Source organism: Molothrus ater, chromosome 15, assembly GCF_012460135.2.
Source record: "Molothrus ater isolate BHLD 08-10-18 breed brown headed cowbird chromosome 15, BPBGC_Mater_1.1, whole genome shotgun sequence".
Classification (NCBI taxonomy): domain Eukaryota; kingdom Metazoa; phylum Chordata; class Aves; order Passeriformes; family Icteridae; genus Molothrus; species Molothrus ater.
Window position 1 is genome coordinate 608,701 of NC_050492.2, and position 14,587 is coordinate 623,287.

The 14,587-nt window shown below is 48.7% G+C and overlaps 1 protein-coding gene across 1 annotated transcript in view; it reads left to right on the forward strand.

Annotated features, from left to right (window-relative positions):
- Positions 1-14,587, forward strand: part of FGF18 (fibroblast growth factor 18) — a 64,956-nt gene that overhangs the window by 37,296 nt on the left and 13,073 nt on the right. The window contains exon 4 of the mRNA XM_036391676.2: positions 11,374-11,480. Coding sequence (XP_036247569.1) covers positions 11,374-11,480 — 107 coding nt within the window. The remainder of the gene's footprint in view (positions 1-11,373; positions 11,481-14,587) is intronic.

A 14,587-nucleotide genomic window follows, 5' to 3' on the forward strand; every position in this document is an offset into this window, starting at 1 on the left:
AATCACAGGGAAAGCAGCAATGCTCTGTGTTACCCTGTTGCAGTGGTTTTCAGCATGTGGTCAGCAGGACATTGTGATGATGGATCAGAAATATGACAAATTCTTGTTAATGATCAACATCAAAAACTAAGAACATGTAGAAAAGCAAAGATGTCCTTGTGTCCTAAGTGCCTGTAATCTGCTTCTCAGAGCTGGGTACCAGAATATCCCTTTGATTCTCAAAGGTAATTGCACCTTTTAATTAGCTGGAGAAAAAAATTCCCGCAGTCTGAGATCTTGCTGTATAAATTATAATTAGCCCCTTGGCACTGGAAGTTGAGATTTCCTGCCCCCAGGCACAAATGCAAAACACATTAGCAGCACTTGACATCAGGCCCCAAGCAGCCAGGGGTCAGGCTGCTACCCCAAAATCCAGCTGCACTTCGCAGTGCAGCGGGGAAATGGCAAGGAAGCCACAGGAACCCAAGGGGAAGCTCTAAATACACCATTTGAGGGGGTTTGACCTGCTTTCTTTTCAGAGCTGCAAATGTCCCAACAGGAAGGACAGCACAGAAAAAAACAAATCCAGCCTCGGGAAAGAGCTGGGAGCGAGGAGAGGAGTGGATTTGTGAGGCGACATGGCCGGGTGCCCCGCCGTGAGAATGGCGCTGGCGCTGCCGCCCCACACACCTCCAGCCCAAGCATTGTCTGGTGCCAGACACACTTGGCTGTGCCTGTTGTGTGCAGGGCTGGGCCACCCACTGCTGTCATTCACCAGCATCCTGCTTTTTTGTCTCCTTTTCATCGCGCCTGCTGGGGGATGAGCGTTAACTCCTCACACCAGAGGTGACCTGTGGTGAAGTGCCAGGTTGGGCAGCTGGCGGCAGGGAGGTGACAGCATGGCTGGGGGATGGGGGCTGTCCCGAGCCTGTCTGCACCTGTGACACTTCCCTGCTTGCTCCCTTCATCCACACTGTGACCTCGGAGGAGGGCCAGGCCTGCTGAGCATCTGGAAAACCACTCCACAGAGTCACAGAACAGTGAAGGAAGGGAAGAATGGTTTGGAAGGGATCGTAAAGGTCAGGCAGTTCCTCACCAGGAGCTTGCACTGAAGCTCCTTAGTCCATGTTAGCTGGTTCCTTTGCTCCTTTGGGGTCCTGGATGGAGAAGTGGCTCCCTTCTCGCACAGGTCAGGCTGCAGCTTTGTGCTGGGCTATAAAGCCCTTGGAGAAGGTGTTGTTGGCCAGGGGCTGTCTCTTGTCCCACCACTGTGGTGTGTCCTTGGGTTCCTCTGTTCTGGTGGTGCTGGCCATGAGTGTCCTAGCAGTGGTTGCTGAATTCAGGTGGTGGCAAACATGGGGAGACTTGGTCACCTTGGTGGCATTTGAAGGTGGCTTTGTCCTCCCATGCCAAAGGTGGGGGCAGCCCGATGCTCGGGCTTGGCACACAGATGTGGCCAAGGACTGCCTAAAAATATTCAGGTCTGTGTAGGTGTAGGAGTGGGCAATTCTCTGTGCACTTCAAAGGCTGGAAGGAGATAACAGAAGGGGAGTCAGAAGGTGCCCTGGTGGGGAGGAGGGATGTGCTCGCTGGTGTAGGGTAGTGAGTGTTGGAAGGAGGTTTGGGTTTGTCCTCTGTCTGTATGTCTGCAGGTCCTTGGAGTGAATTCTGTGCCCATTGCAGAGCTGAAAACAGAGCTCTCCAAGCTAAGTGAGCTTTTTCAATCCCAGTTTGGATGGGTGTGGGCTGCACACCTACAGCAGAAATGTCCCCTGCCAATGTGGCACCTGCACCTCCAGGGATCTTTTGCCATGCAGGTCCTTGGGGCCAACCCCTTCAGGGTGGGGAGAGGAGGGCAGGATGGTCCATCCCAGGGAGAATAAGAAAGAGGAGAGAATTTTGGATGGAAACAGGGGCCTGAGTCTGAGCTTAAAGGTAGCCTGGGTCTCTAGATAAACTGAAATAAATAGCAAATAATATAATATAATAGAGATTTTCTCGCTATCAATGCTGCTTCTCTAAACTTAGAATGTCCTCCCCAAAAAGCTATTGGGAGATATTACCTCTTTGCTGCTCTTTATAATGCCACAAATGAGGACTGGCTTAGTTCTGTACTTGACTTATTTTTTATATTAAGATTTAACATGGGATCTGCTTTTCTTAATCCAAACACTTATGATTTGAATGCAGAATTATATTTGAGATTTTTAAAGTACCTTTATTAAAACGTAAAACTAATTTTACAGTTCTGACAGGTCTTATTTAAATACCCAGTGCCAGATGCCTTTTGTCCCAAATGACTTCAGGAAAGAAAAAAAAAAGACTTTTAAAACTTCTCATGCAATTAAAATGCAGTAAAAGGGAAGTATATAGTCTTACATATGCTGAGGACTAGGGGTAACAGTTTAAGAGAAGTCCCGTGATAAATGTTTCCAAAAATAAATATGTGAAACCAAAGGTGTTAAAGGGAGAGTTAATGTGATACCTGATTTTTGGTGGTCGTTGTGCTATTTCTGTTGCCCTGAGAACAGTTGTAAGAATTGTGCTGTGTCTATAAGGAGAAACCTCTCCAAAGGGGGTGGTGCAGAGGACTTTTCTCCGTGGTCCTTCCCCTGAGGCACTCTTCAGGGTACAGCTGGTTCCAGGTGTCCCCAGGCACTGTAAGAAGATCAGTCCTTTCCCACGTCTTTTAACCCTTACTCCAAAATAGTCACACTCTCTTATATCCTCTGACCCAAGAGTGACCATTTTCTGTACTTCATTTAATAATAAGTTATCTTTTATCTGGCAAAAGGGAGCTTCAGCAACACAGGCATTAAGAAGTCAGGTATCTTTGAAACTGTATTTGTGACCATGTCTAAGAGCAAATCCTGCTTAAAATCTTAAAACAGAAAGGAATTTTCCCTGTGTGCCAGAACATTTTCTTCTGGTAGGTTGTGCTGCTGCCTTTGCTCCTTTGGGTTTCAGAGCCACAAGAATCCCACTTAAAACACCAGAGCATCCTGCAACTTTATTTTCAGCATATTTTTCACTTGCCGAAAGAAGTGAATGTTACAATGAGTCCCTTTTGAGAGAATGCATAGACACACTTCTACTCTGATCCATAAAATTAATTATCTTAATTTCAGCTTTTACTGGTGCAGAATAAGAACCCTGCTTGGTAGAACTTAATCTTTGTGTATTGGGCACGTCTGATAATTCAAGCTGTACTGCAGATGCTTGACACATTTGTCCCAATCAGCCCCCTTTTGGAGCACTGAAAAACACAGCAGTGGAGCCTGGGCAGGCTGACTGCTGGAGTGGGTGAAACCATCTGGGTGTTGGGATGTGGGAGAGATTTATGTGTTTGGGACTCCTCGGAAAGAGGAGATGGTAGTGCTGACATCACTCCTACTTCATCCCTAAGGATGAGCAGCCTGCCAGCAGCTGCCTGAGGGAGGTGGGCAGTGCTGCAGGGTCCCTGTGCTCTCTCCTGAGCTCCTGGGCACACACGGAGCAGCTCTGCAGAGACGCGAGAGCACATGGGTTCCTGGGCTGGTCATTCTCTCCTTATTGTTATTTTTGTGTACATCAGTGTTTTTATTGGGTCCAGCTGAGACTGGGAACAAGAGAGTCAAAATACCTTCCTTGGGGTTTGTTCTTGCAGTAATTCTAACCCTCTGCGGGGACGGGAAAGGTTCACACTCTTTCCAGACCCGAGAGACTCCAGCGCTTTGGATGCGTTTCAGCGAGGAGCTCAGGGCCAGGTTCTGAGGTCGTTGTGTTGGGCTTCACTGTGTCAGTAGGAGTTTATTCAAATGAGAATGATCAAAGACATCAGGGTTTGGCCCTTTATTTTTCATTTTAGGTGCTTTTTCAAGCATAACAGATCTTCTGAACTTTTTTGAGGCTCATCCTTCAGTAATTCCAGACTCAGAGCCTGGCAGCTTGTCAGGCAGTTTTCCTGCCTCTGTAGAAATACTGTCCACTTGAGCTGTGCTTGGAGGCAGCAGGACACCCTGGTGAGATAGAGGAATTTCTGTGCTAACATTCTGAACGTTTCTCCTTCCAGGCTTATTTCTTAGTCATGGCAAGTTTGCAGGTGGCAAAGTTCAGGGCAGAATTTGTTCACAGCTGTCCCCGCCCAGGCGTCTTTAAAGCACACAACCTACCCACCTCCCTTTTACTGAATCTTGTCTAGATAAACTTATTCACCATCGTTGAAGCAATTACCAAAATATTTTTAGTGTCTCTTATGGTGAATTATGTATAAAACATCTGCAAGAGGTCAAGTCTGATTCCCACTGCTTAGTCCTGTTTTCTTAGATATACAAAAGGGTGCAAATGGCTCCCTGTTAGAATGACAGTATTTTGCATTCATTTCTCACATGGCTAAGGGATGACCAGCCTCTGGGTAGTACCAGCCTGGGCCAGTAATATGGTACTTACAGCTCCGATAGGGGGGGTTGTTTCTGTGTGTGTTTATTTGTTTTGTTTTTCACAGAATTACAGATTCAGGGATTTACTAAAGTTTTATTTAAGTTGGACAAAAATCTCTTAGACCTACCTACCTACCTTGGTATTTATTCTGGTCTGATTCTGGTCTTATATCTGTTGAACTCTCAAACAATTTTCATATGTGTAGGCTAATAAAAGATCTCAAATTAGCACATTTTCATTTAAGCTTCTCTCAAGATGTGGTGACTAGAGTGAGTTTGTAGGGACTATGTTTGGAAGCTTTGTCATCCTATAGGAGCCTGGCAGTCTGGGGAAGAGGACTTGTATGTTTTAGAACCTCCTTTGGCATAAACAACACATCTCGACAGGGTGGGGAGGCAGAATCAGCCTGAGATGGTCCCGGAGATACCTGGGGAACACCAGCTCAGCATCATCTCCTGGCTGTGTTTTGTTAGCTACTGCTGAAGTGGTAGGGAAATTTTTTGGGTGGGCATCACTACAGGTAAGAGCTCTGTAATGGTCCAGGCCAGGTTGGACAGGGCTTAGGGCAACCTGGTCCAGTAGAAGGTGCCCCTGCCCAGGGGGTTGGGACTGGCTGAGCCTGAAAATCTCTTCAAACCCAACCACTATGTGATTTCATGTTTCTAGGAATGGTGTGTCAGGCTAAATAGGGAGTGATATTTAATAGTGGAGAATGATACTAAAGAGCCTGAGAGTTATGCTTTCTGTGCTGACCATCCCGGGCCGTGCAGGCTGGGCTGGCTGCAGCACAGCGTGTCCTGCCTGCCCAGCTGCACAGCTGGGCACTCGGGCTGGTGTGCTTGGCACCAGCATGGAGATTCCTGCGTGTCTTGGCCCCGAGTGCTGCAGCCGAGCCCAGGGAGCGCCGAGGGATAGCCCAGAGTGCTGGATGTGGGACGGGAGCCGCCCGGGCGTGAGGCGGGGCTGTGGGAGCGGCAGCGCCCGAAAGCAGAGCCCGGAGGCCGAAGCTGCCGTGGCTGCTGCGGAGGGGAGGCCCGAGGGAGGTGCCAGGAGGGGAAGGGGTCTCCGTGCCGGGATCCTGCACCTTTCCCCTCGGGGTGGGCAGTGGGCAGCACACAGCCCTCGGGGGAAGCTGTCCCCAAAGCCTGTCCCAGGCTGTGCTGCCACCCTGCCGCCGCTGGCAGAGGCGGGACCCTGCGGCCTGTAGGGTCTTTATCAGCACTCGAGGGACTTCCGATGTGTGTGAAGTCCTTTGTGTGGAAGTATTTACAAGATCAGGTTGCTGCAGTGGAAATGTCTTTGAGGTCTTTGCTGCATTATAGATTTTCTTCAGATGTCTCCCATGCAAATATTTAACTTGTCTGGTTCCTGAGAGCTACTGAGGCAGTTGTGCGGTGGCCGGTTGTGCCTGCAGCCTGTCCTTTGTCCACACAGAGCCCTCGCTCCCGCTTCTCTTCCCATCCCGCGATGGGGCAGGAAAACCTGCCAGGACTTGGCACTCGGTGGATGTGTTGGTGCCCTGAGGACCTTACACCCCAAAAAGTCTTTGTCCCCAGGTCAGCAACAGTTAGGGTGCTTTCACCGAGTGAAAGTTACAGCGTCTAAAAGAAATCCTCATTTAGAGTAACAGCATCTTTCAAACCCTGGGCAGGACTGGGAGCTGCTCCCTGGGCAGCCTCTGTGCTGACACCGAGCACTTTCCTGGCTCCTGAAACATGGTGGCTTAAAACAGACAATATCTGGAGCCTGGGTCTCAGAGCTGCTCTTAGTCTTCCTCCCCACAAACATACCTTTTAATAATTTGATGGGCATATGCTGTGCTCAGGAGAGACGGGATGAGCTCAGGGCAGTGGTATGTGGGTCAGAGCACCAGCCTCACTGACTGGGGTGGTTACTCCTAATTTGCACCTGAATATTTGAGAAGGGAGCTGGGTTCTGTGGATTATAAATATTAAATACCATTTAGTTTGCTGGACGATGCAAGCGTGCAGACAAAACTTGGGGATGCAGCCTTGATTCCCTCACTGGGCCACAGCCTGCAGGCTTCATTAGACCCTCCAGACTTTACCTAATTTTGGTGTTACTCCCTCATCATTACATCATGACTGTGGAGACGGGGTCATTCTCTCCTATGTTGTGGTCGTGGAAGGGATTCATGTGGTTTTGGTAGGGGTAGGCAGTGTTTGAACAGATTTCAACTATTTTAAGCACTGTTGCCCATGCTGGGAGTCTCAGGAGAAGATTCAGTCTCAGCAGAGTGGATTTTGCTCTCCCATCGGATGTGATCTATGCACTGTGAAAGATGGGAATGTCCTTGTTCACAGCTCCAGGGTAACAAACTGGGAAAGCTGCCCTCCATCCCAGGTGCTGTGCTCCCAGCCTCAGTGTGTCCGTGCATCCTCTTCATTAGCTGGAAATGGTTTCAAGTCTGAGAAGGTTCTCCTGACTTCTCAGAAAAAGAAGTGCAACCAAAGCAACAATATCTTTGTCCCCTCTGAGATCCTTTTCCCCAGTGTCTTGCCAGCTGCAGGGTGCCTGTGGACAGTGTAAGCAGCTGTGTTCTTTCTCCCTGTGGCTCCCTTTGCAGGGGTTTCACCTGAAAAAAACCACAAACCAGTGGATAGACTTGAAGTATCTAGTCCTTCTGCACCCTTCTTGTGTTTTCCCCTTTATCTCTTTCTTTATCTGGACCTGAGGATTTTGTGATTGGTACTTGTAAACCTTACACTTCTCAGGTGCCCTCTTTCTCCTCTCTTTGCCTGTGCTTTTCTGGCTCCTGTCCTCCCACTCCCAGGAAATATCTGAAAGATAATTTGGCATATTTTCTGCCACCTTCACATATCTCACATATCTCCCTGACTTCATGTTTTCTTAGCTGGTAGATAGCTTTTCAACACACACATATATATATATATATATATATATATATATATATATATATATATGTATATATATACACATACATATGTAATTCTTTTCACCTAGACTTGTGAGGAATTCCAGTCTCTTCCAGTGGGAGTTTTCAGGAAGGTTTAGGTTAAATGGGCCAATAAGGCAAAACATGTAGCAGGAGATCTCACCCTCTAAAGACATCTTTTCTCTTTTGCTCTTTATTTTATTCCCCTGGAAAACATATCAGAATATCTAGCTGTCAAAGAATTTAAACAATAACACCTGATCTGAAGATTGGAGCACAGGGCCTTTGAAAATAAAGATTGTAATCTCTGTGTGGTGTGTCCAGGGACAGAGATGGGGCTGGAAGTCAGGGGTGCTGAGCACCAGAGTGCTGTGGGGCTGCTGCTCTGGCATGGTGGCTCTCATTTCACCTGAACTCTCCTGTACATTCTCTTGGATTTTCCTGGGCACTTCCATTGTGCCATGGCATACCTATCACAGGACAGGACAGCATTCAAGTCCAGTTTGAATTAATGTAAAATATGTTGGCTGAGCTTTTCTCCTGCTGTGTGTGAGTGGAGGGGGAGACATGAGCAGCCCCTGGGTGCTGGCTCAGCCTCCACCCCCTAGGAACTCTGGTTGCATCCTTCAGGGCTGGGATCCATCCCAGAGGATTTCAGATTTGCTATTTAAGGTGCCTGTCCTTGCTCCTGAGAGAACTTAGGGAGATGCCTGTTGCACAAAGAAGCATCAGCTGTCAGGGGTGCTGCAGACCCCTGGGTTATAGGTTATAACCCAGCCTAGAGCTGCACTGATCTCTCTTGTAGAAAGGGGGGTCAGGGATCCCTAGAAATAAGATGTTTCCTACATCTTAAGACTCAGATTTTGTAGAAGTGGGAAACCTCTGTGAGGCCTTGGCCTGTCCTAGGGCAGCTCAGGTCACAGCAGGGATCAGACATCTGAACCTCCTGGCCTCTGTTCCCACTCCTCGGCATGGGGTGCAGGGTGGTCCCTGGGGGTTTGGGCTGTCTCTCAGGGCCCTGGGATGGATGCTGCTGTGTTTGCCAGCACAAATGTCTCCCTGGATGCCTGCTTATCCTCTGGTGCTCAGGCTGTGCTGTGGCACTTGCCTGGGAGGGATCTCAGGCTGCTGTAACCTCTGCAGCCTGCAGGAAAGGTGACTTCCATCTAGTTCTAAATTATGACATTATTTTATTAGATCTTTAAACTTTAGTTAAATTTTTTATTTAAAAAAGGGGAGGAAGGTATCATATTTTAATTAGTAGTGGTGCCAAAGGAGTCCTAGATTAATTATTTGAAATCACTCCATCCAGATGGTTTTAATTTTCACAGCAGGGAACCGGCATCTTTTTAAGGTGATATTTTTCAAATTAAAATCAGCTTGGATATTAGTCATAGTGGCTGCAGAGCGAGGGGGTGGGGAGCATGAGCCAGTGTGCCCCGTGTTTGTCCATCTGAGCACGGGCTGCCACGGGGACCTGCGTCAGAGGGGTGGGAGCTGCTGCCTGTCCCGTGGGACCGCAGCTCACGGCTCTCATGCCGGAAGGTTTTGTCGGTGTTAGCTCCTCCTTTGGCTGGCCAGAGGCTGTATCTGATGTTCAGACTCACTCTCAGCAGCTTTTTACTCTCAGGCTGGGGTGGATAGGGAATGCCTCACAGCTCAGAGGGAGCTGTGCTCTCCTGTTCTGGCCTGTGTGGAGCCTTCTCTGACCCCTGTGCTGGGTGGCACCACACCAGTGTTCATGCCCAGCTGGTTTGGCCACTGCACATCTGTGAGCAGCTCCTTGGTGCTCTGGGTGTCAGCCATGGCTCCTGGACCAGGCTTTGCTGGCTCCACAACCTTTGCTCTTGTGCTGGCTGCTGGACTCCCGCTCTGAGGCTGACCTCCATCCTCTGCTCATGTGAGGAGAAGCCCTTTCAGAATCACCTCTTCAAAGGCAGACAGTCCCATCTTTGCTGTTCTCTTGTCTGTTAATGCTGCATTGCACCTGAGCAGCCTCCCCGAGCTTCCTGGAGCAGTGGGCACTCACCAGGTTCCAGCCGTGCTGCTCAGCCTGCCCTGGAGGAGCTGGCCTGGCCCTGTGCCATCACTCCCCTCCTGGCTGGCTCACCTTGATAGCCTCCCTTTGAGGGGTTATTTCTGGCTCAGGGCCCTTCCTCACAGAAGTGGTCACAGGTTGGATACTGACCTGGCAGGTGAAACGACAAAGTGGGCAGCACCCAGTTGTTGCTTCAGGCTGCTCTCCATCACAGGTACCTAAACCCATGAGGTGTTTCTGAAAAACTTCCATAAATATCCATATCTGTGCATGATTGCAAGTAATATCCTGCTGTAATACAGACATTATCCCACTTGCTGTCAGAAAGCAGTTATAATTTAAATATCCCCAGTGATAACAGGTTTAACAAATAGATCTAAATAAATGTAAGCAGCTAGTAACTGGAAACCCCTGAACTTACAGATGTGACTGAGCTGTGAGGGGAAAATTGTTTAGGGCCCTTGTGAGTTAAAGGTCTGTGATATTTGCACTGCTGCAGAAGCCAAAAGCTGACTTTACAAGTGGGAAAAATATTAATGTGTTTAAATGAAACAAACTCCTATTTCTATCCCCATGGTAAATCCTTACAATGAACATATTTGCTCTTAGAGGGCTTTAAAGTTTGAAATATGAATGCCAAAAAGAATGTGACTTTTTGCAGCACAGATCAAACATTCTCCAGAGTTTGGCAAAAGCTGTATTTCTACGGTGGGGCTCAGCACTCACAGGCGTGAGTATTTCCAGAGCAGGAGCGTGGAGCTGCACTTGCTGACACTCACACATTCTTGCATTGTGTTTCAACCATGTCTCCTTTCTCCTCCTCCATGTCGGGGATGGATCTGAACCAAAATGTCCAGTCTGCCTGTTCCTGCCTCTCTGGGGAAATTCCTGGAATCCGAATCTTGAGCATGACTGGAATTTGTGTTTAGATTAGAGATGAAATAAAAGGCTGGATTTGGATCTGTCTGGGGTTTTGAGATGATGATGATGATGATCATGATCATGATGATGGCATGCTGCTTGTCTGGGTGGCAGCCTGGCCCCTTCTGCAGGTACAGCTGTGGCAGAGCAGGGCGTTTATGGAGATGCAGCAGAAATCTGTCCTCTACCCTGGCTCCTGCTGCAAACCAGCTCTGGCATCGATACCCTGCAAGACACTGAGATTGGCCACATTTCTCCCAGCTAGAGCTGGAGACCTCAGTCTGACTGCCAGAAAGAAATTTCTGACCTCCTGGATGCACAACAAGGCATGGAGGACATGTGCAGGGTGGGTGTGCATCAGACAGAACAAGGAGTGCCAAATTTCTCCCTGCTGGCTGTTGTGGTGACCTTCAGGAGGTCACTGTAATGTTTTGCACTGGAGTGTGTGGCTGAACCACTTCTGTGCAGTGTTTGAAGGCTGCTGGCTGTGGGGAAAGGATTTTCTTTCTCGTCATGCTAATCTTTCATCTTCATGAGAATAAAATCCACGTTCTTATCCTCCAAGAACCCTCCCACAGCGTGAAGGAGAGCGTTGTCATTGGAACAGGCTGCCCAGGGCAGCGGTGGCATCACCATCGCTGGAGGTGTTTAAAAGCTGTGTAGATGTGACACCTGGGGACAGGGTGTAGTGGTGGCCTCAACAGTGCTGGAGGAACAGTTTTGGACTTGATGATCTCAGAGGTTTTTTCCAATATAAGCAGTTCTCTGGTTCTATTAACACTGAGCTAATATTGCTGGTGGTGGTGGCGTTGGTGTGACAGATGGAGCCCACACGTGTGGTTATATTGTGTTTATTGTTGGTTATTCTGTGGCAAACCAGCTTTAAACCTGGGGTATCTGTGTGGGAGTGAGTGGAGAGGTGTCAGTCCTGCACCGAGCCATGAGCTCAGCCCCTGGTGCTGCCTGGGGCTGTGCCCTGCAGAGCACCTGGGCATGGTGTGATTCAGCTGGGCACTGGGACAGTGCCTAGGGAGATCTGCACCCTGTGCCTTCATGGGACCACACAGGTAAATGCTTTCTTTTCTTCTTCCTTTCCAAGCCCAGCTTCTAGTGGAAACAGACACTTTTGGAAGTCAAGTCCGGATCAAAGGGAAGGAGACAGATTTCTACCTTTGCATGAACAGGAAAGGCAAGCTAGTGGGCAAGGTAAGTGTTTCCTATTAATTCATCTGTAACCTGAGTGTTACCTTGAGCAGCCTCCTCAAGGCTGTAATGATGTGTTTGAGCCTCGTCTGTCAGCCTCAAATGAGGAGCAGGACGGGGGATGTGGGGTTTGCAGGGAAGCTTTTGCTCTCCCAGGGGCTCTCCTGAGCCCCCCAGGCTGCCAGAGGAGCCCTGCAGCCTCACAGGGCTCTCCAGTGCTGCTGCAGGTGTGCACGGGGTCGTGCCTCACGTGAGATGTCACCTTAGCATCCCAGAGCCATGGCCACCTCCACAGCACCTTCCTCATCTGATCTTTCTTTGGGGGGACATTCAAATATGAATTTCCCCCAGAATTCCTTTTGGGAAGAATTCAGAGTAGAAGCGCAAGCAGAGCACTGTGCTGTGGTTTGTGCTGGGCAGCAGAAGGCTCCTTCCTGCCCTCCAGGAGCCAGGGACTGGCATGGCACAGCCAGGGCTGGAATCTGAACATTGGGGGATGCCTCCCCAATGGAAGCATGTAACAAATTACAGTGTGTTCACCCCTTCAGCCCAACTTGTGTGCTGAAGTAGTATTTTTGTAATTCACACAGTCCTTCTTTATGGCTGGAAAGGCTGGAGGCTTGCTAACCAGGAAGAGGCTTGTGCAAAGCTGAAGTGCCACCAAAAAATAAATGTCAAATAGAATATTCCAGCCTTCAAACCTCAACTGCGTTCACTTTGCACCACCAGGAGTTCAAATCGAGCATCTTTGTGGCCGTGAAAAATGGAAGCAGAGTTTTGTTTTTAGTCAAGGCAGTGAAAGCCGTGCTCCCAAACAGAAACCAGAAACCAAATGGCTCTGATGAAAAATTATTTACTGTTGTGGTCCCAGGAGTGACACCTGTGGGACACTGCCTTCCCTGGAGGACCCCTCCCTCTTCCACTTGTGCTTCCTTGGGGATCAGATGCTCTGTGGAGGCTAAGACCAGGTTATTTGCTGCTAGCCAGGGCCCTGTGCCTGACCTGCTTTGGAGCTACCTGTCAAGGCAGGAGGCATCCAGGGCACTGCTTAAAATCAGGGAGAAATGGAAATTAGCACTCTGAGAGGGCTGGGGCAAAGCAGCCAATTGTCTCTGCTTCCTCCACTTGGGTTACCACCCTGCATGGGACCCCATTGTTTGGTCTTGGACAGGGAAATTATTTTAACTGGTTTTAAACCATGTTGGATGCTTTTGAAGGTTGCATTGGACACAAACCTACCTTAGACTTTTCTGTGCCCTAATTTTCCATCCTTTAAATGTGATCATAGCATTTTCCCCAGATCTGAGCATTTTCCCCAGAAATGTCTTAAGGATAATGTTGTTAATGTTTATGAGGTGCTGATACCAGTCATGGAGACCTTAGAAGCACTCAGGTGGGGTAAATTGAGCACAAAATCTTAGAAAAATCCTTTTCCTTCAGCAGACCTTGCCCCAGGTGGGTCAGCAGTGGCACAGGGCAGCCCACAGCCTTTCCTGTTCTGAATGGAGTGCCCAGGAGCATCCTGGCAAAGTCAGGATGTTCCTGGACACTCAGTTTTTCCAAACATACCATAAATTTATATGGAGTGTGTATTTAAGGCTCATCCCTTGATTTGGCCCATTGGGCACTGAGGCAGGTCACTTGTTTCACTGTCACCTTTCAGGCAGCGTGAACCTTTACCTGCCTCCCCGTGTGCTTTTCATGGTGTTAAGCTGGTAAATGTTTTGTTACAAAGAATAAATAAGTCTGTTCCTGTAAATACTGCTGCCCTCCCAGCCCAGCCTATGACAATTTCCCAAAGCAGCCGAGCTGGGCTGGAGGGAACGCGGCGCTGGGCAGGAAAATGTTCCAGACGTGTTGCCCATATTAACAGCTCCTCATAAGCAACAAAAGAAAACAATAGCATGTCTTCTTGATACCAAAGAGTGTGGTTTTAATTAGTGTCATGGTTTCAGCTCTCTTTGTGGCAAGAGTTTGAGGGAATGCTTTTTAGCCTGAATGCTCTAAACAGCCAGTAAACCCCAAGGAAAACATGAGATAAAAGTTACGCCTGGGCTTATACAAATATTTAAGTTCAGTCTGGGGGTGGAGGGGAATGAAGCCCACGAAGTGATTGTTCCATGGTTGTCCTGCTATGTTCATTTGGCAGGAGAGGAGCCATGGGACCAACCCAGGCCTTTCCTCTGCTCGTTTCCTATTGCCTTGCACTGCAGAATCCCCAACCAGACCAGCACATGCCATCTGGCTCTGTTCTCCTCCTCACTCAGCAGTTTTGGATCCCCCCCAGTTGAAAACCTGCTTTGAATTTAGCCCCTTTTGTATCCCATAATCACCTACAAAGAGTGCCACAGTCAGGAGCAGGTTGTTGTTCTCAGCTGGAACTGGTGATGAACACAAGAGCTCCAGAGGTGGACAGGGCTTTTCCCCACCTTGGAGCTGGCTGTGTTGCAGGGAAGCAGATTAACTCCCCAGGGGTAAGAAGAGCAGCCTTTGTGTCCTTATTTCTGATGATTGTACCTCCACCCGAGTTTCCCAGCAGAGCCTTCTGATGGAGCCTGCTCAGGAGCCCCAAACCTTGTGGGTTTTGCCTGTCTCAGGTGCTGCTGTGTGTGTTCACAGGCAGCAGTGGCCAAAGGGCTCAGAGCTGGTTTGGGCAGGCTCCTGACTCTGTTATAACAGCAGCTGCTGCAGTCACTGGCACTCTGTGATGCTTTGGAAAATGAGACAGGGGATGTGTTGTACAGCAGTCACTTCTCTGTTACAGGTGAGCAGCGCTTGGGGAAAACAAACTAGAGTGTGTTTTTTGTGGATTCTTGGTGTTGTTTTGAAGAAGGCCCAAGAAACATTTAGATTTCTTTCTTTTTACTTCTGCCCATCTGTTTCTTAGACCATGGTGTTTTGGAGCTACATAAAAATTGTAGGTCCTGAGTTTTCTGGTCTTCCTGAGGTTTTCTGTGGACCATTGAACTTTATTATAAAATCACTGAATTTTTGGGGTTGGAAGGGACTTTAAAGCTCATCCCATTCCACCCCTTGCCATGGCAGGGACCCCTCCCACTGTCCCAGGCTGCTCCAAGGCCCAGTGTCCAACCTGGCCTGGGACACTGCCA